This window comes from Falco cherrug, chromosome 4, assembly GCF_023634085.1.
Source record: "Falco cherrug isolate bFalChe1 chromosome 4, bFalChe1.pri, whole genome shotgun sequence".
Lineage (NCBI taxonomy): Eukaryota > Metazoa > Chordata > Aves > Falconiformes > Falconidae > Falco > Falco cherrug.
The window spans coordinates 39,333,752-39,352,388 of record NC_073700.1 but is presented as its reverse complement, the minus strand read 5'-3'; the positions used below and the strand labels follow the sequence as shown (position 1 = coordinate 39,352,388).

At 53.0% G+C, this 18,637-nt stretch overlaps 2 protein-coding genes across 2 annotated transcripts; both read left to right on the top strand.

The window, feature by feature from the left end:
- The first annotated feature begins 965 nt into the window (after positions 1 to 965).
- On the top strand, positions 966 to 5,602 carry LOC102054499 (hemoglobin subunit pi). Its single transcript, XM_005436764.3, has 3 exons — positions 966 to 1,144; positions 2,057 to 2,261; positions 2,841 to 5,602. Exons 1-3 carry the CDS (start codon positions 1,050 to 1,052, stop codon positions 2,967 to 2,969), a joined length of 429 nt encoding a protein of 142 aa, XP_005436821.1. The 5' UTR covers positions 966 to 1,049; the 3' UTR covers positions 2,970 to 5,602.
- Positions 5,460 to 9,420, top strand: LOC102054674 (uncharacterized). Its single transcript, XM_055706633.1, has 6 exons — positions 5,460 to 5,616; positions 5,724 to 5,928; positions 6,030 to 6,155; positions 8,399 to 8,724; positions 8,883 to 9,087; positions 9,194 to 9,420. Exons 1-6 carry the CDS (start codon positions 5,525 to 5,527, stop codon positions 9,320 to 9,322), a joined length of 1,083 nt encoding a protein of 360 aa, XP_055562608.1. The 5' UTR covers positions 5,460 to 5,524; the 3' UTR covers positions 9,323 to 9,420.
- Positions 9,421 to 18,637: the final 9,217 nt, after the last annotated feature.

Genomic DNA, 18,637 nt, shown 5'->3' with positions numbered 1-18,637 from the left:
CTTTCGCTTGTTTGGTCCTTCACCCATTATGTGTGCCCATGCCCTGAAGTTACAAGCCACCTATTGTGGGTGGGTTGTATATATGGGACCAGCATATAAATGTATATATGGGACCAGTCAGCACTGGCTGCAATGCTGGGGGCTGTTTTACAGTGCAAGGGGTAACTAACAGTAAGATCACACAGCTAGAAATCAAAAGAATGTGGTATGAGACATTTAGTGATGAAAAAAAAAAGTCTGACTGGGCTTTCTCACACACACATACTTATTTTCTAGGGCCATGCTCAATTTTATAGGCTCTCTCCCCCTGTACCCGCAGGAATCATTACTGCCGGTGCTGTTATAAGCAGTATCAATTGCAGAGTGGGTCCCTAATTCTTTGCGAGGGGCTGGCAAAGTGAAGTCATGGCAGTGCTGAAGCCAACGGCAGAATCTCCACTCATTCCCACAAAACCAGGGTTTCACTCCCCCTCTGAACTGTACTGCATATCTCCCGGCCTGTCCCTGCCACTACCTAGGCACTATTTCATACGAAATATTGTGCCATGTGGCACCCACATGTACTGGCAGTGTATGATATGGCACAGAAAGGCCCAGAGTCGTGTGTTCGTATCTGTGAAGCAAGGGAGAAAATGCATATTTTTCTCCAAGCTCCTTAGTATGCTTGAAGTCCAAGTGCCTCTCAGCTTAAAGATGTGTCCTAACGTTTCATGGATGGAATTTTCCAGCATTATCTCTCTGTTCATGTATCAATATGTGTCCAGGCAATTTCTTCGGGCCATGGGGCCATTATGTTTAGAAGCAAAAAGCTGATAACGCCACCAAGCCAGGAGGCCAGAGCACTGACCCTTGCCGAAACAGGCATTGCTTCACCGAGAGATAAGGGTCTCCCACCTCCATGGGTGGGCCCGTGGAGTGACCAATGAGTGTGGACAGGCGCCAGCGTCCACTCTCCCCTTCCTCTTTATAACCAGGGCTGCCAGGGCGATGAGCCCAAACCTGCTTTGAGCCTTCACTGCGAAGAGACTGAGCCCGCACCCTCCTGCACAATGACACTGACCCAGGCTGAGAAGGCTGCCGTGGTCACCATCTGGGCAAAGGTGGCTACCCAAGCCGATGCCATTGGGGCAGAATCCCTGGAGAGGTAAGTCTCCCCCACATGCCTCTGAAGAGGGTGCCTCCTCCGGCTTTGCTATTGGGATGCATCTTGTGTAAAACCTGCATGAGTGAGAGCACGCTGGGACTGGTGGGAGTTGATGGATGACCTCTGTGTTGTTTGGGATGTTCTTTTCTGGAATCATATCTGTGGTACTAAATGCTTCAAAATCTCACAGCAAAACATAATTTTCTAGGCAATTCTATAATTTTATTTGTCATTGCAGCAATCCAGAAGAAATCATAGCCTGGACACCCTGGCAAGGAATTCAGTCATTCATACTCATGTCCTGAAACAGTGTTATGACTGTTAGGAAACAATCTTGGAGTGGTTTATTGTACAAGTGATGTGCTCTTTCTTGCAATTTCTAAGCAGTAAGAGAACAGCCATCCACTGAATTCACTGGTACTTATGTTTCATCATTCCAGTTGATAAGTAACAAAAGACAACTGGACCCCCTGCACTTTGCAGTATTGTGTTAGTCCTTCCAGAATGCTGACTACCACTCGCATTGATTCTGGTTCGTTCAGCTCATATTAGTTTGAAGGTCCTGCAAACTGGCTTACAGTGGAATATAGGAAAGGTAGTGACAATTTGGGGCTTTTATGTATTTAAAAAACAAAAACAAAACCAAAAAATACATTGTTTGAAATTATTTTTATAATTTCATTCTTCTCTAGCGTGTACAGATTAGCCCAGTCTAACCAGCTCATACTGCAGGAGAGGTTTAAGAGCGGAAAGACCTCCCTGGTGCAAGCCTCAGGCTCCCAAAGCTCTGTTAGAACCACTGAAGGGGTGCACTTCTGCAGCTGGCAGGTTTACATTGCACTGGCTCTGTGCTTTTAGCATCTTGTGCATGCCATTTACACCGCTGAATCTCATTCTCTTGCTCTCCTCCAGGCTTTTCTCCAGCTACCCCCAGACAAAAACCTACTTCCCTCACTTTGATCTCAGCCAAGGCTCAGCTCAGCTTCGTGGCCACGGCTCCAAAGTCATGAATGCCATCGGGGAAGCTGTGAAGCACATTGAGGACATTAGAGGCGCCTTGGCCAAGCTCAGTGAGCTGCATGCTTACATCCTCAGGGTGGACCCAGTGAACTTCAAGGTGAGTGAGCACAGAGTTTCAGGGATGAAAACTGCCATCACAGGGTTAGAGACCACAGATTTTTAGCTAATGGCAGCGTGACCTCTGACAGCATCGCACAGCCTTGTCAACTCATGTTGTTGCTTGTTCCCCACCTGATTTTTAACCTGAGAGTGGATCTTTTAATGAAATATCTGGTCTAGCTCAAGCAAAGAACTACTCAGGTGGCTCCTATGGTGTGTGTTAGACGGACTTGAGTCTCTGCTGCCTTTGTTGTAATTTATGAATCCCCCTCACATGTCAGGTTATATCACATGTCTTGAACAAAGTCTTAGTAAATTCTAAACATTTCCACTTTGTTGCATTTCCCTTTGGTGAGGAAAGAAGGGACATCTGGAAGAGGGAGTGGGATCAAGCAGTGCCTTGTGCCCTATACCGAAGGCAACTCTGATTCTTCACACACAGCATCAGGCAGCAGCGCTACTTGGCTGGGACACGTAGTTGTCATCCCAGAGCACGCTGGCACCCAGGTCCATTGTAGACATCTAGACTGAACTCTGTTACGGATTATGACGGATTTCATTCTGTCTTCCCTTACAGCTGCTTTCCCACTGTATCCTGTGCTCCGTGGCTGCCCGCTATCCCAGTGACTTCACTCCAGAAGTTCATGCTGCATGGGACAAGTTCCTGTCCAGTGTTTCCTCTGTTCTGACTGAGAAGTACAGATAAACGGCCTCCACTGAGGCTGAGGGGTGCATATCGATGGTGCGCCCCAGCTGCCAGGCTCTGGGGTATTCACCCCTTCCTGTGCAGTCCTCTCAAATGCCCTATGCAGGGGCTTGGTCATCTGCAAAACTCAATAAATTTGAATGGGAGCTGTGGTCTCTGTGCTTTCATCTCTGTGTGTTCCACCTACACCTTGCTGTTCAGGCAAGGGTGTTCCAAAATGTCTACACAATACAGAGAGGAAAACACTAAGCTTTGTAAATTCATGTACTAATGAATTTGCATCCTAATTCATGGGCTAAGCTGTGTAAATTCAGTGGGAATAACATAATGTTTGGTGGGAATAACAAAACATTGAGCAGAAGCCCAGAACATGCTAGAGCCCTGTGACAGCTGCTGCTCACCAAGGTATATCCACCAAAGGCTGTTTCCAGGCTGACCAGGAAACAGTCTTTTACCCGGCTAGGATATTGAATGGACCCAGGTTTTTTGTCTGACCTATCCAAAACCCATCACAGCCTGTTGTGAGCAAAACCTGCATTACCACATGTTGTGATATGCTCAGAGCCATGCTTAGTGTTGTCCACATGCTCCTCTCCATGGGGTATGGACAAGGTATCTGATGCTCTTCATGAGCACCTTGAGCTATCACACCTGCTTGGTAAAGGGACCATCTCCTCAGCTTGACATCTCTTATTTCTGTATGGGGAACTTTACATGCATTTGAAATCTGGGAATATTAGCGGCCACTGGAGATCAGTGTTGATGGCATCTGGGGGTCCACAGATTCCCAGGGTTTCTCTGGAAAGCAGCAACAGGAAAGAGTACAGAACTGCTGGTCGCCCTGTGGGGAGCACAGGGATCCTCCGTATGTACCTGTGGTGGGTTAACCCCGGTGGGCAGCTAAGCACTACACAGTTGCTCAGTCACTTGCCCCCCTCAGTGGGATGAGGGAAAGAGAAGAGGAAGAATAAAAGCAAGAAATATTTGGGGTCAAGATCAATCAAACAAAAAGAAATAATTGTTTAATAATTGAGGTATAAGTGGAGGAAGAGGGAAGAAAACAAAACAAAAGAGGTCATGTAAAAGCAATCACTCGATGCCTCCCATAAGTAGACTGATGCCCAGACAGTTCCTGAGCAAAAAAAAATATGGGTAATCCCCCTAAAACTCCCTAAACCCCCTTTTTTCCCCTTTGATTGCTGATCATGGTCTTACATGTTATGAAATACCTCTTTGGTTAGTTGGGGTCATCTGCCTGGACATGCCCCCTTCGAGTGCATCGTGCACCCCAAAATCTGTTCCCTGGGGGTGGCAGAGTGAGAAGCAGGGACAGTCTTGATGCTGTGCAAAAACAGAGCATGAATTCTGGGACTGTTTGGTAAAAAATCTAAAACACAGCAGCGCCGTGTGGAGATCTTTGAAGAAAACTATTTATCAGGTTCCATTCACTGCCCATGCCTGTCTCAGAGGACTTGTGACATGAAGAGGTGAGTGCAAAGTCTTAAGTGTACTCTGAATGACAACCTGGACTGGCACTGCAAACTGTGGCCCTCGTCTCATTTACAAAATTTAGGGGCTGTGTTTGGGCAAGGGGGAGAGAGGTGGTGTGGCAGCTCCAAAGCCACCAGATTGCTCTAAACATGTCACCCAGCATACCACAGCAGTTTTAAAACATTCTACATTTGTGGGTCTCAGATAGCCTGAACATTAAATTCCACCACTGACCTGGCAGGTCAGCATCTGGTGTGTCCCTAACCCCAAATTTGTACCAATGACTTGAGCTGAGCGATGGATGTGACAGTCACCAGCTGCCCCGTGCCCTGCAGGATGTCCCAGCATTTACGGGGACCGGCAGAGGCACATGCTGGCACAGGAAGAAGGGAAGAAGCCCAGGGCTGGCAAGCACCATGGGACAGACATCAGGAAAAACGTGTGCCCAACAAGGAGGCTCTTCCCCACCCAGGTTTCTCCAGGCTGCTGGAGAGATGGTGTTTCCCATGGCAGATCCCCAGCACGATCTGGGAGGGCTTGTTCGTGGCTCCTGCTCAGAGACCCAGGGGCTCGTCGGACAGAGTGAGTCTGGATGTGCAGGAGGACACGAGGGGCCGGGGACACGTGTGGGACCCATCCTGACACCCATGAGGCCGGGGAGGACCCTCGGGATAGCAGACCTTAATAGAAGGCTGGAGGACATGCCAGCCAGCGAGGCCAAGGCTGTGGCACCCATGGGACATGTCCGTGGCTGCCATTGACAGTGGGGCAGCCCGGCTGGGCGCTGCTCCCAGCCCCAAGCCTGGTGTGGGGCTGGGGCAGTGGGGGAGGGGCAGGGCACCGGGCCCCCTTGGGGCCCCCTCAGGGCTGGGGCCCCCCAAGACAGTGGGGCCCCCCAGGGCAGCACAGCGGCCGTTCCCTAGGCCCGGTGCTGCATGGCCGCGGCCCCTCCACCCCTCGGCACTGATAAGATAAAGCTGGGGTGGAGGTGCTGTCTGCTATAAGAGGGTGTCCCCAAGGGCAGCGCTGCCACCGAGACCTGCCCACCACCCCCAGCCGCCACCATGCTGACCGCTGAGGACAAGAAGCTGATCCAGCAGGTCTGGGAGAAGGTGGCTGGACACCAGGAGGACTTCGGAGCCGAGGCCCTGGAGAGGTGCGGGCTGGGCCGGGGGAGCCCAGGGGCAAGGGGGGTGAGTGGGTGGGAGCCCCATGGAGGGCCAGGGTTGGGGAGCAGCAGCACTGACCCTCCTGCTCCGGCAGGATGTTCATCACCTACCCCCAGACCAAGACCTACTTCCCCCACTTCGACCTGCACCATGGCTCTGACCAGATCCGCGGCCATGGCAAGAAGGTGGTGAACGCCTTGGGCAATGCCGTCAAGAGCTTGGACAACCTCAGCCAGGCCCTGTCTGAGCTCAGCAACCTGCACGCCTACAACCTGCGTGTTGACCCCGTCAACTTCAAGGCAGGCAGGGGACAGGGGATGGGGGGCAGGGGATGAGGGATGGGGACTGGGACAGGGGGCTGGGGTGTAGCAGTGGTGCTGAGCCCCATTTTGCCTTGCAGCTGCTGTCGCAGTGCTTCCAGGTGGTGCTGGCCGTGCACCTGGGCAAGGACTACACTCCCGAGGTGCACTCCGCCTTCGACAAGTTCCTGTCGGCTGTGGCTGCCACACTGGCCGAGAAGTACAGATGAACTGCCATCTGCGCCGGGCTGCCATCAATAAAGACACTTCTGCCGCAGCGCCGTGTCCGTCTGTGCTGGGGCCGGGAGCTGGAGTGGGCTGGGGTGCCATGGTGGTCTCGCCAGAGGGAGGGAGGGAGCTGCCAGTGAGGCTGGACGGGCACAGGGCAGCACTGGCTGTAGGCTCCCTGGATGCCCCCAGGGCTCTGCCTGCTTCCACTGCATCCCAGCTTATGCTGCGACCAGTGCCGGGAGCAGGACTGCAGGGAACGGGGCTCAGCATGTCACCTTGCAGTGCCTGCATCCCTCGCAGGAGCCGGGGGGGAAGGTTGCGCCAAGCCAAATGGGGTTCTTGCATCCCCTTGAAGGATTCTTTGGTAGGGGTGGGATGAAGGCTTCCTGGCTCCATATATCATGATGGCTGTTTAGGGCTTTATTGGGGATGCTGTGAGAGCTAAGTGCCTGGATGAGCTCCAAAAGTAATCAAGACAAGTTCATGGAGTGAAAAAAATCCAGCACAGACCACTGAGCACAAATGCTGTTCTTGCTTGGACTCAAGCCCCTGAGCCACAGCTCCCCAGCTGACTGCCAGGGCAGTGCCCCCACCCCTGCCCTGGGGGTCCGCTCATCCCTTGGCACCTGGGCAGGGTGGGAGCAGGGCAGGCAGGGCTGCAGGCCAGCACAGGGGACACAGGCTTCAGGGGCTTGGGGCCTGAATTTTAAAAAATCATTGTCTTTAGATCATAGGTGATGAATTATAGGGTAATAAACCGGTTTGCTCTGCACTGTGACACCAGCGGGAGGAGATGAGCATTTGTGAGGGATGGAAGAGGGTGCACAGGAGCACAGTGCCTGGGTGGCCAAGCACAGGTAGCAACCGAACGCCGGGCACGCGGAGACCCTGCCTGCACAGAAACACAGCGTGGGGGTCCCTGGGCCACGCTGGCCCCTGCTCCTGCAAATGAACCCGCGGCACACACCCACACACCTGTGAACCCACAGCACTTTTCCTCCATCCTCAGACACATCCCAATGTCTTCGTGTGCATTTACACCCCTTAATTCCTGCACCGCTGGTTTGAAGGGGTCGTCTGCCTCTGCAGTTTGCACCCCTGAGGCACGCACAGGCAGCAGACACACCGCCCCAACGCTGTTTCCCTGGGCTCGCTTCCCAGAAGATCAGCTCCCCTGTCCTCCCCTCCTTCCCTGCTCTGAAATGGTGCCAGCTTGAACTAATCTCCCCCAAACACAAATGATAAGAACCATCAGACATGGAGGAAACACGGGTGTGAACTGTCTCCTGGCTGCCTGCACCAGCTGCCGAACCTACTGGAAGCACTGCAGGCCCCCTCACCCCCCACCCCCCCTCTTGCCTTCCTCACCATCCTCTATTGTCTTGCCCTTCTTGCCTTCCTCACCTTCACCATTTGGGGCACAGGGGGCTTGCCCTGTGCGCCTCCCCTCCCCTGCTGTGAGCTCCTGCTGCTGCAGGCCAGTGCTTGCGGTGGTGCCTGGCACTGATCCCGGTGGCTCTGTGGAGTGTCCCCACTTCCCAGGAGTCAGGATCCCCCAGTCCCCCAGCAGCACTGGGGCCATGTCTGCATGGGTGCAGGAGGGCTGGGGCAGGGGAGCTCCGGGGTCTGTATGCAAAGGGATGCGACTGTGGTTCAGGGAGCAGGGGCTGAGGAGGGCACACGCATTGGGGTACCCTGGTTTGGGGTGTACTGAGGGAATGAGCAGTAAGTGCAGTGGGGCAGCGTGGATGAGTGACTGTGTGTATAGGGGCCATGTTGGGTGGCAGGGTGTGCATAGGGGCAGCGTGTGCGTGCAGGGAGAGTGCACAGGGGCTGTGGCAGATGGCAGCGTGCACATAGGGGCAGTGTGTGCATGTGCAAGGCTGGTGTATGTGTAGGGGCTGTGCTAGGTGACAGTGCGTGTACCGGGGCAGTTCATGTGCATGCGTGGAGGCTGTGTTGGATGGGTCAGTCCATATGTGCAGGTGCCCACCGTGCCGCCTGTGGGTGTCAGGGGTGCTGGGCAGGCTCAGCCTGTGGGGCACAGACTCCCACCACGCTACTGAAGTTACAACCCCCACACTGCTGTTCCCACCACCCTGCCAGAACACACCCAGGCTGTGCCAGCGCTGCCTGTACCAGTGCAGACCCTAACCTCAGCCCATGCCTGCTCAGACCCTAAACCTAAGCCTAAGCCTAAGCCCGTGCCAGAGGGGACAGCCCACCCGGCCTGCGCTGATGCGACCCTAACCCTAAGCCTGACCCGACAGCCAGCTGGCACGGGGCAGACCCCCGGCAGGCCGGTGCCGGTGCCCTGGGGCGGAGCGGGGTGCGGTGCTGGCCGGGGTCCAGCGCCGCTGGGGCTGGAGCGGGGCGGGCTGCGGGCGGGCGGTGCCCCAGCACCGCATATAAGGGCAGCGGCAGCCGGCGGGGACACCCGTGTTGGGGGCTACAAGGCGGAGGTGACACCATGGTGCTGTCTGCTGGTGACAAGAACAACGTGAAGGGCATCTTCGCCAAAATCGGCGGCAGTGCCGAAGAGTATGGTGCCGAGGCCCTGGAGAGGTACGCATCCACTCCCCGCCATCATTCCCTCTCCTGTCTGTCACCCACTCCCTCCTGCCTGCCCCTATCCTCTCCCCATCCCCAACTGTCCCTGTCCTGTGTGACCCTGTCCCTGTCCCACCCACCCCCACCCGCCCCTGACCTCCTCTGTCCCCCAGGATGTTCGCCACCTACCCCCAGACCAAGACCTACTTCCCCCACTTCGACCTGCAACGTGGCTCCGGTCAGGTCAAGGCGCACGGCAAGAAGGTAGCGGCTGCACTGGTCGAGGCTGCCAACCACATCGATGACATCGCTGGTGCCCTGTCCAAGCTGAGCGACCTCCACGCCCAAAAGCTCCGCGTGGACCCTGTCAACTTCAAAGTGAGCGTCTGGGAAGGAACGGGTGATTGACCCGGCTCCCCTCCTGCACCCCCCTGGCCACCCCCTGGCCTCACCCCCTCGCTCACCATCTCCTTTTGCCTTTCAGCTGCTGGGCCAATGCTTCCTGGTGGTGGTGGCCATCCACCAGCCTGCTCTCCTGACCCCAGAGGTCCACGCTTCCCTGGACAAGTTCCTGTGTGCCGTGGGCAGCGTGCTGACTGCCAAGTACCGTTAAGACGGCACCGTGGCTAGAGCTGGACCCAACCCACTGCCAGCCCTCCAACAGCAAGCAGCCAAATGATCTGAAATAAAATCTGTTGCATTCGTGCTCCAGCCCTGGCGTCCTGCTCTGGTTGCTGCCGGTGGGGAGGGACGGGAGGGATCTGCGCTGGGGCTCTGAACTGGGGGTGCCCCCCGCCGGGTGGGTGCGCGGAGGGAACGGGCTCCTGTTTTGCTGTCTCTGAGTGAAGGCAGCGTCTGAGTGGTGGTGCCCGGCAGGCAAACACTGCTCTGCCAGCTGTGAGGCTCCAGGAGCGAGCAGAACATTTCCAGGCACCAGCAGAGGAGAAAGACTCACAGAGAGCAGCCAGAGTCTGGCTCTTGGGAGCTCCCTGCAGCCCCAGCCTGCCCTGACCTTCCCACCAGAGCACCATGCTGGGGTCCCCTTCACCCCTCCAGCCCCCTGCTCCCCTTGCCCCCGTTCCGGCCAAACTGTTGGAGATCATCTCCTCCTGGAAGTGCTTGCAGGAGACAGTGGGGTACAGGGGGTCCCAGCACCTGTGACCCTCTGTGCAGTGGCACAGCGAGGACATCCTGAGGATCTCCAAGTGCAAGAACATCTTTCTGTGTGTCCCCAGCACTCAGGGCTGTGTAGCATCTTAGGACTTCTGTTTCCACCTAATGCTGCATTGCTGGGGTGTTGGTTTTTGGAGGGATCCTGGGGGGCTGGAAGGCAGGGGAAGACCGCAGGCATGGGGGGCTGGAACGGGAGCAGATGGGGCTCAGCCCCAGATTCTGTTTTTTAGGTGCTGAACAGCAGCAGGGTGGAGAGTGTCAGGGCAGGAAAATGAGCACAGGCAGGGAAGTGGCACTGGGTGCCACAGTGCTGGTGTCTGCACAGCCCCCCACCCTTATCGTGGCCAGCAGCAGGGCAGCTGGGGGGGGGGGGAGGAGAGGAGGGGGGGCTGCGGGCGTCTGATAAAGAAAGCTTGGGCTCTCCTCCAGCTGTGGGTGTGGTGGGAGATGGGGCAGCAGATAGTCCTGGGGGGCTACAACCTGCCAGGTGCTGAGTAAGGCTGCCCTGTCCCTGCCAGGGCTGGGAGGTGCTCAGGGCTGGAGTGAAGGTTCCAGAAAGCCCCAGGGTGGCTGGCACAGCCACGGCACAGAGCCAAGCCGAGGGTGCCACCGGCCCCTTCGCTCTCTGGCACTTGTAAGGACGGACACTTGCCCTAGCCCCATGGCCTCCAGCCACCATCAGCAAATGTACCAGGGGCTGAAGAGGCCCCAGATGACTCCAGGGAGAGAGGGAGGCCTGCCGGCCCGCAGGGTTTCTCCCGCAGAGCGCCACAGGCATCGTGGCCCCCTGAGCCCACCACACCTGGGCATGGCGAGGAGGGGAAGAGAAAGCTGGTCAGGGCATCGCTGCCCAGCCTGCGCCAGCCCGGCACAGAGCAGGGTGTTGGTGCAGGTCGCACCCTTGCAGCCAACATCACCCAGACACAGCTGTGGGCACAGCTCTGCTCCACAGTGAGCCTCTGCTCCCAGGGGAGCCCGGGGGGGCAGGGGTATGGGCGTGGGGTGGGGGGCTGGTGGTCAGGGCACGCAGGCATGCAAGGTGGTGTGGGATGGTGTGTAAAGCGCTGGGAAGAACCAGCATCAAATCAAGCACAGACCTGGGCTCCTCCAGCCCTGGCCACAAAGGACCTTCACGGTCCCATGTGGGGTGTAGGCACGTGGTGGGGGCAAGATGTAACAGCAGTGCAAGGGATGGGATGTGTACGGCGGGGAGGGCTGGCAGCTGTCCCCACTGCTTTTGCTTCCAACCGCTCCCATGCCATGCTGTGTCCTCGAGCAGGACATGGTGTGTGACGACGGCCAGTGTCCGGGCTCTGCAGTGCTTTCCCAGGGCTCTGCCTGGCCAAAGAACCACCGGGATGAGTTTTGTCCCAGCCATTTGTCCCTTCTGCCACAAGATGGGGACCTCAGGCCGTGGTGCTTTATCGGGGCCAGGCAGAGGGCCAAGCCATGATCCTGCCTGGGGCTGAGCTTAAGCCTCTGGGCAGGGAGAAGCAGGCTGCCAGGACGGGCTGCCAGCCAGTCCCAGGTCCCAGCACAGTGGGGACACTGGTGCCAGCTCAGAGGGGTGCGAGACCCCTCCCCAGCCACCCATTTCCAGTGCAGGGTGCCCCAGCAGCCAGGCACCCCATGCCTCCTGGCTCATAGCCCAGTGGCACGTGAGCCCCAGGCCCCCTTCACTGGGCATCCTTTGGTGGCCGTGGCTTGGTGTGCCCTGGGCACAGCCTGCCCCACGGGCCAGACACACCGGCAGCAGATCTCTCCAGCCTGGCTCTTCCTGAGCTGGCATCCCTGCCTGGCTCCCTGAGACCTGCAGGCAGCACCTCAGCGGTGGTCTTGAGTAGGGCTGGTCTAATATTTACCTCACTGCTGGCCCGGGATGGTTTTCCAGCTTGTATTGCCGCAGCTCGGGTACTGATGAGAGAGGTGGTAGAGGCAATCTCTGCATTGCCACAGCAGTGGCAGCCCAAATTGGCACCAGGTGATGCGGAGGAGGTGGCCTTTGGGGACAAAGCCCCCTGATCCAGGCCATGGCAGCACACAGAGGGCAGAGTCACAGTAGGCAGCTTCAGAAGAGGAAGGAGGATGAACATCTTCAGGTAAGACAAAAGCCTGTTCTGATGTCTCCACTATCTGGAGACCTTTCTTGCCTCTCATCAACATTTATTCTTTTCTATAAAGCATCTGTAGTTCAAAGACACCCACAGAACAAGGTGATATTTTGTTACATGATAGTCACCAAGGCAAGTGGCATGTCAGAGCTCATTTTTATTGAAAGAGGAGCTAAAATGTCATCAGGAAACGAGCTTGGTAGTTACCACTGACCTGATCACAACATTTTTACCAGTCTTTTGCTGGGCTGTGAACAGCATTGTCCAGGTAGCTTGGATACTACTCTTACTGGCATCTGATAAATAGTCATGGCCCTAGGGAGTGTGTCCTGTAAAGGGACACAGAAGCACAGACTTCTGGAGGAGGTCACGGGAGTTTACCAGGGATTTCCCAATCAAAATTTAGCAGAGAAGCAGTGGGAAGATACAAAATTCATTTATTTTTGGAAGCTGATCTTAGGACACCAGTTGAGAGATCCTCATGCTGGAAAGAGGAGAGAAAGCATTGCGCATTTCACAAACTGTTCCTCTGTCTATACATCCCATCCTGGCATTCAATATGCCAATAGTGTAACTCATGATTGGTGCAACCTATAGGTTTTGTGCTGAAAAACTGCTGCATAAGCACTTTGTTTGCCAGGTATTTGGACAGTTACTCTTTCCTAAGCATCAGATTTTCCATACTGACCTGATATCTCTGATTTGTCTAGATCATTCTGAATTTTAACGCAGTGCTTTGGGGAGCTTGCAGCCCCCCCAGCTCAGGAACATCTGGGAATTTAATAAGTGCATTCTCCATTGCAACACATAAGTTATTGATGAAAGAACAGTGAATAATAATGTTGAACCAAGGACTGGAATCTGTCACAGAAGGAAAACAGACTCATCTGAAATGATTCATTCTTGGCAATGGCCACAGTTATTACTCATCTCTTTCTTCGATTAAATGTCCCACTGTTTTTTTGTGATTTGAAGTTGACTGGTTTATAGTTCCTTAGTTTCTTTCTTTTACCCTGCTCATGACAAGAGACCCTAGTGTCTTGTTTCTGCCACACCATCATCCTCCACTGCTTCCCAAAGACACTGCCTGTTTGGAGATGGCTTCAATCAGTTGCTGAGGTAAAGGGGATTTTTTTTTTCAGGCAAGCGGTCTGAAAATACTCAATGATTGAAATATAATTTTAGCCACACTCGTTAGGATCTTCCCACCTTCTCCACTGGCTGTTTTGTCAATGGGAAAAGGAAAAGTGGTTGTAGAAGACAGAAAGCAGAGTCAGCCTTCACTAAAATGCCAATTTTGATGAAGGACTTCAAATATTTTCTCTCCTTCATTTCCTAAACACAGAGACTGCTCCCAGCAGAGCAGCCACATCAAGCACAGCTGTACAAGCCCCTCTGGTCAGGACAGGGCTGATAAAAACAAGTATTCACAGAACTGAGAATCTTGTCTGCTCTCTTTTCCCAAGAACTTTCCCAAGAAGTTCAATATTGCAAGCACCACCTTAGAAAAGCTTTTTGCTGATCCCCCTCAAAGCTGACCTGTGAGGAGCCTAGGTCTCATTCTGTGAGTTCCTGCAACTGAAAAGGCATTCAGCATCACAAACCCCTTGTCCCTGGAAATGTTCACAACAGAATCCAGGTCTTGGATTTTATATCTGGGAGGAGAAGCAGCAGATCTGTGGTAACATGACATTGGCCACCGATGCTTTCTCAGTGCTGTACTGCAGCCATTCATCAACTAAACAGCAGAAACTTTCCACACCTACTTTGCCCTGGTTTTCCACCTTCTTTTTGTGGCTGACCGTGTCTTTTTTTTATAATTAGATCCAGCCAGATTTTCGCTTCAACTGTACTGCCAGCAACCCTTTTTCAATGAGATTACAAGATTTTTCCGCAAGCCTGCTTGACATTGCCTGCTGGGGATTCATCAGATTTTCACTACAGAGATGGAAATTGAATAGAAATGCAGAAGTTTTCTTCCTGAAGGTTCCCCTGTCTTCCTGCCACACACCAACCCCCTGAGAAGACTGAATTTGCTTAGGGATGATGAAACTGAGAACTTAGAAAATGCTCTGCTGGTAACATCACGGGTTCCTCCCTCCCAGCATTGCATTCAGCAATGGGAGATGCAATCCGGGGAGAGCACAGGACCCTAACTGGTTTTGGTTGTGCTCCTCCAGCATCCACACCAGCAGTAAAAGCAGTTTCAGGAGGTACATTCCTGCCTGTTGCCTTCAGCAGCTGGCTGTTGACCTGCTGCTCATGAATTTGCTATACCTTTCATAAACCTGCTGATCCTATTTGTTTCCACAACCTCCTGTGGCAGCAAGTTCTAGAAGTTCATTCTCCCCCCAGCCCTGTATAAAGTCCTTTTTATCCATTTTAAACAACCTACCAGACACATCGATGGCCTCTAATTTGTCATGCAGAATCTGACGAGCAGCGGGGCTGCATTCACTTTATGATTTTGTAGTGTTTGCCCTCTCTGCTCCCCCTTCTCTGGGGAGAAATCCCAGCCTTCCTGGGAACTCCTCGTACTGCAGCTGCCCCATCTCCTTCATCATCTCAACTGCTCTGCTCAGGACTCTACGTCCACTACATCCTTAGCTCAGAGGCCAGCAGTGCACAGATGTGGGTGCACCAAGCTGTTACACAGCAGGCAAAAGATGCCCTCTTTTTTGTTTTGAGAGCCCAAGTCCTTCCTGATGGCATCACCACATTTTGCTAGGGTTTTTTTGCTGCACATCAAGGCTACAATTTTGGTGAACCATCAATGCGGACTGCAGCATCTTTTTCCTGAGTTGTAATAGCCAGTTCAAGTTCAACCTCCTCTGATTTAGATCATATTTTCCCTGTCTGTGTCACCTTATTTGCCTACACTGAAACGATCGACCTCCTGTTTTTCCATTTGTGAATAACGCTGAAAGCTGCGTATAGCAAAGCTCCATGGGCTACATCAAACAGCCTTTCACCAGCCTCCTGCAGTGATGGAGCATCATCTGACATTTCTATCAAAAGCTGAAATGTGCAGCTCTAAGAGCAGATTTTTGGTCCATATTCCTGGGACACCATTCTTCATTACACTCTTCCTTTCCAGATCCCCTGTCAGTGACTTTTGGTAGGCAGGGAGCTGCTGGGTAGGCACAACTCCACGAGGATCTAGCTGGAGATGGTTAAAACAGAGTTTTACAGACAGCACTGCTTTTTTTGCTCCTTGTACCAGGACCAGACAGAGACAGGGGAGCAGACTGTGCCAGCTCTGTGCTCCCCAGAGACCTTTGCACATGGCCAAGAGGATCCCAACTACAAATTTATGGAAAGCAATGCAGCAAAATGTGCATTGCAGCTGCTCAGCCAGAAAGCTTTTATACCTCCTTCAACGGTTGAGCAGCTGAGTGCCTTTATTAATAGTAGAAGTATATTTATCAAAATTCATGGGTCAGCATTATTAAAGCTCCATAGATTCAATCAGGACAGGTCACCATTATTTATTTTTCCAGATCGTAGCTTCAAAAAGGATTTTTTCAGTATATAGCCCAGATTTCTCCCCAGGCCTGTCTGAGACACTGTAGGCAATGCACTCTACAGAACTGGGTCTTCCACGTCTGTCTGGCCTCCTGAGGAGGGGCTGTGCTTCAGGACTCATGGACCGAAGAGCCAGAAGGCGATGCGGTGACCCCAGCCATGACCCAGGCACCTGCGCTGCACCCAGAGCCAAGTGTGTCTAGCACAGACATGCTCACCAGGGGTTTCTAAACCTTGTAGTTTATGTTGCCACCACAAGAGGAGGCAGTTATCACTGCAGCTGGATCTTCTGCCTGGCTGCAGGTCCTGGTGACCCATGGGTGGTTGCCTGCATCCACCTGCAGCACTGCCTCTGGAAGCTGAGGAAGCTTGCTCCAGCTCCAGCTCCAGCTCCGGCTCCAGCTCTAACTTGAGCTCCAGCTCCAGCTCCAGCCCCAGCTCCAGCTCCAGCTCCAGCTCCAACTTTAGCTCCAGCTCCAGCCCCAGCTCCAGCTCCAGCTCTGCAGCAAAAGGCAGACTGCCCCTGGTACAAACTCACCCCTTGCAAGATGGCAAGGCTGCTTAGCCAAAAGGGAAAGGAGCAACCCACGGAGTCACTAAGCTGATGCCATGAGTGTCCTCACATGTTTGGGGCAGCTGTCAGTCTGGAGGTGCCATGTCCTGCAGCATCCATCACCCCAAACAGTCACAGTGAATGCTGGGATGCTTTCCTTGGGGAACAGGAGCAAGTCCAAGGGACCCGAGCTGTGAGAAAACAGGTGGTGTAACACATGGTGGATCTGATTCTGCATTACATCAAGTGAGTTTGATTTATGTTCAGATCTCTCAGATCTTTGATTCTGAATCTCATTTTTTGTCCTTAAAGAGGAAAATAACTACAAGTAGAGACTCTTCTGGTTTCAGCTGGGACAGAGTTAATTTTCTCCTTGGTAGCTGGTGCAGTGCTGTGTTTTGGCTCTGATGTGAGAACAATGTTGATGGCACACTGATGGTTTTAGTTGTTGCTGGGTGATGTTTATACTAAGTCAAGAACTTTTCAGTTCCTTGGGCCCTGCCAGTGAGAGGGCTAGAGGGGTAGGGGAAATTGGGAGGCAACACGGCCAGGACAGGTGACCCAAGCTAGCCAAAGAGGAATTCCATACCATGTGACGTCATGCTGAGTATATAAACTGGGGGAAGATGAAAGAAGGGGGGGACATCTGGCATTATGGTGTTTGTCTTCCCCAAGTAAGCGTGATGTGTGATGGAGCCCTGCTTCCCTGGCGATGGCCAAACACCTGCCTGCCCATGGGAAGTGGGGAATGAATTCCTTGCTTTGCTTTGCTTGTGCATGCAGCTTTTGCTTTACCTATTAAATTGTTCTTATCTCAACCCTGGAGCTTTTACATTCCTTTCCGATCCTTCTCCCCATCCCTCTGGGTGAGGGGGAGTGAGCAAGCGGCTGTGTGGGGCTTGGTTGCTGGCCAGCGTTAAACCACGACAGCAGGAAAATCATTGCTGAGGATTGATTGAGGATGAGCTGATACCTTTAAAGTAGACTTGAAAGCTAAATTAACGTGGAATGAGAATAGAAGGGTTTGTTTGTTCTTCTTTCAAAAGAACGATTTTTGAGCAACAGCAAAATCAGCTGGGAGAACTCAAAGCTAATGTGGAAGAGGCTTGCCATTCTGTAGGGAAAACATTGTAAAATTACTTTATACCCCAAAGAAGCAGGAAAAACAAGGGGGAAAGAGTGCAATACCTAACTGGAGTGTGATTTCCTCATATCAGAAGGATATTAGGAATAATAAGCAGATTATGAAAAATGGAGAGGACTAACCATTAAAGAAGGCTTTGATTGATGCTCACGATATGCGTAAGTGAAGTGAGAACAGATAAATCCATCAAGTTGTGGGTCCAGATCCCAAAGCTCAGTCATAAGTTTTGTTGTAAGTCATGAGCCGTGTTACAGCAGCATCATGTGGCACTGAGGCCAGGTGATTTACACTGGAGAAAATATCGATTAGTGGAAGAATTGTAGGACAGAACTCAAGAAAACAGGCAGACAGTAACAGGAGTGTTGGAAGGCAATTATTGGCCTGGAGGGAAATTACTGATGGACTCTGACCTTGGATCTGGTCTCGGAATTTTTATTAATAGCCAAAATATTAAAAGAAAAGATGTGGGTACTGTCACAAAAGATGAGGATCAGGATATTACAGGATACTTGCATGGCTTCAAGGATCAACACAGCAGAAAGGGGATGACATCCTTGTGCCCTGCAAAAAGATGGGGAGGAAGCTGATGCTGTCGTCAGGCAGGACACGTCCCAGAGGGAGAGCTCTGAACATCCAAGGGCAGTAACACACAGGGACAAATGGAAACGAACAGACCGGGAACAAATCTAAGCTAGGGATTGGAGTAGTAGTCCCTTCGCATCCCACACTTTATGCGCTCAAGCTTTTGGGCTGACTTCAGGGAACTCTTCTCATAAATCAGATGAGGACATCACTAGCTATTGATTACATAAGCTGCTCCGACTGGGCTTTCGGTGAAGTCAGAGGCCCTAGAAAATGACTGGCTCTTCCCTAGGGAATCTCCTTCCCATACCTAATAACTTATCACAAGTATATCAGGTCTGTGAGAGCAAGGAGCAAAGCTTTCGAGCTCCTGAAGTAGAAAGTCCACCTTCAGGGAGTTTGTGGTTGACTGCGAACAGGTCTGAAATCCTTGGCCAAGCTGCCCCATAAGCAAGTTTTGGGATTTTTTGCTTGAGCAAGGACTCCGAGGCTGTGTCCAGCCTGCGTTACTCTCCCAGAGAGCACAAACACACCAGAAGGTATCCCAAAGAAAAGGCGTCTAAGAGGGAAGATCCTCAATTCTTTAGAAGCCAACCAGAAAATACATGTCCTGTGAGTCCTATGAAGGTGGCAGATGGGTGAGAGCGATGGGACTTTCTCGGAAGGACGTAACCCACCCTTGGGACGGCGCCTGCCTGTGGTTCCCGCTGGGAGCTGGGCACGGTGGGTGGTTTGGGCAGGCCCAGGCATGGTAATGTTTGAGATTTCAGCTTCAACTGGTCTTCAATTCCCGGTTTACTTTCCCGTCACAGCACTGAGAAGCAAACCCACCCTGCCGCT

Coding starts and splice junctions, on each gene's coding strand:
- LOC102054499 (XM_005436764.3), top strand. CDS start 1,050: ATGACACTGACCCAGGCTGAGAAGGCTGCCGTGGTCACCATCTGGGCA. Junction 1,145..2,056: donor GGGGCAGAATCCCTGGAGAG/GTAAGTCTCCCC, acceptor GCTCTCCTCCAG/GCTTTTCTCCAGCTACCCCC. Junction 2,262..2,840: donor TGGACCCAGTGAACTTCAAG/GTGAGTGAGCAC, acceptor CTTCCCTTACAG/CTGCTTTCCCACTGTATCCT.
- LOC102054674 (XM_055706633.1), top strand. CDS start 5,525: ATGCTGACCGCTGAGGACAAGAAGCTGATCCAGCAGGTCTGGGAGAAG. Junction 5,617..5,723: donor GGAGCCGAGGCCCTGGAGAG/GTGCGGGCTGGG, acceptor CTGCTCCGGCAG/GATGTTCATCACCTACCCCC. Junction 8,725..8,882: donor GGTGCCGAGGCCCTGGAGAG/GTACGCATCCAC, acceptor TCTGTCCCCCAG/GATGTTCGCCACCTACCCCC.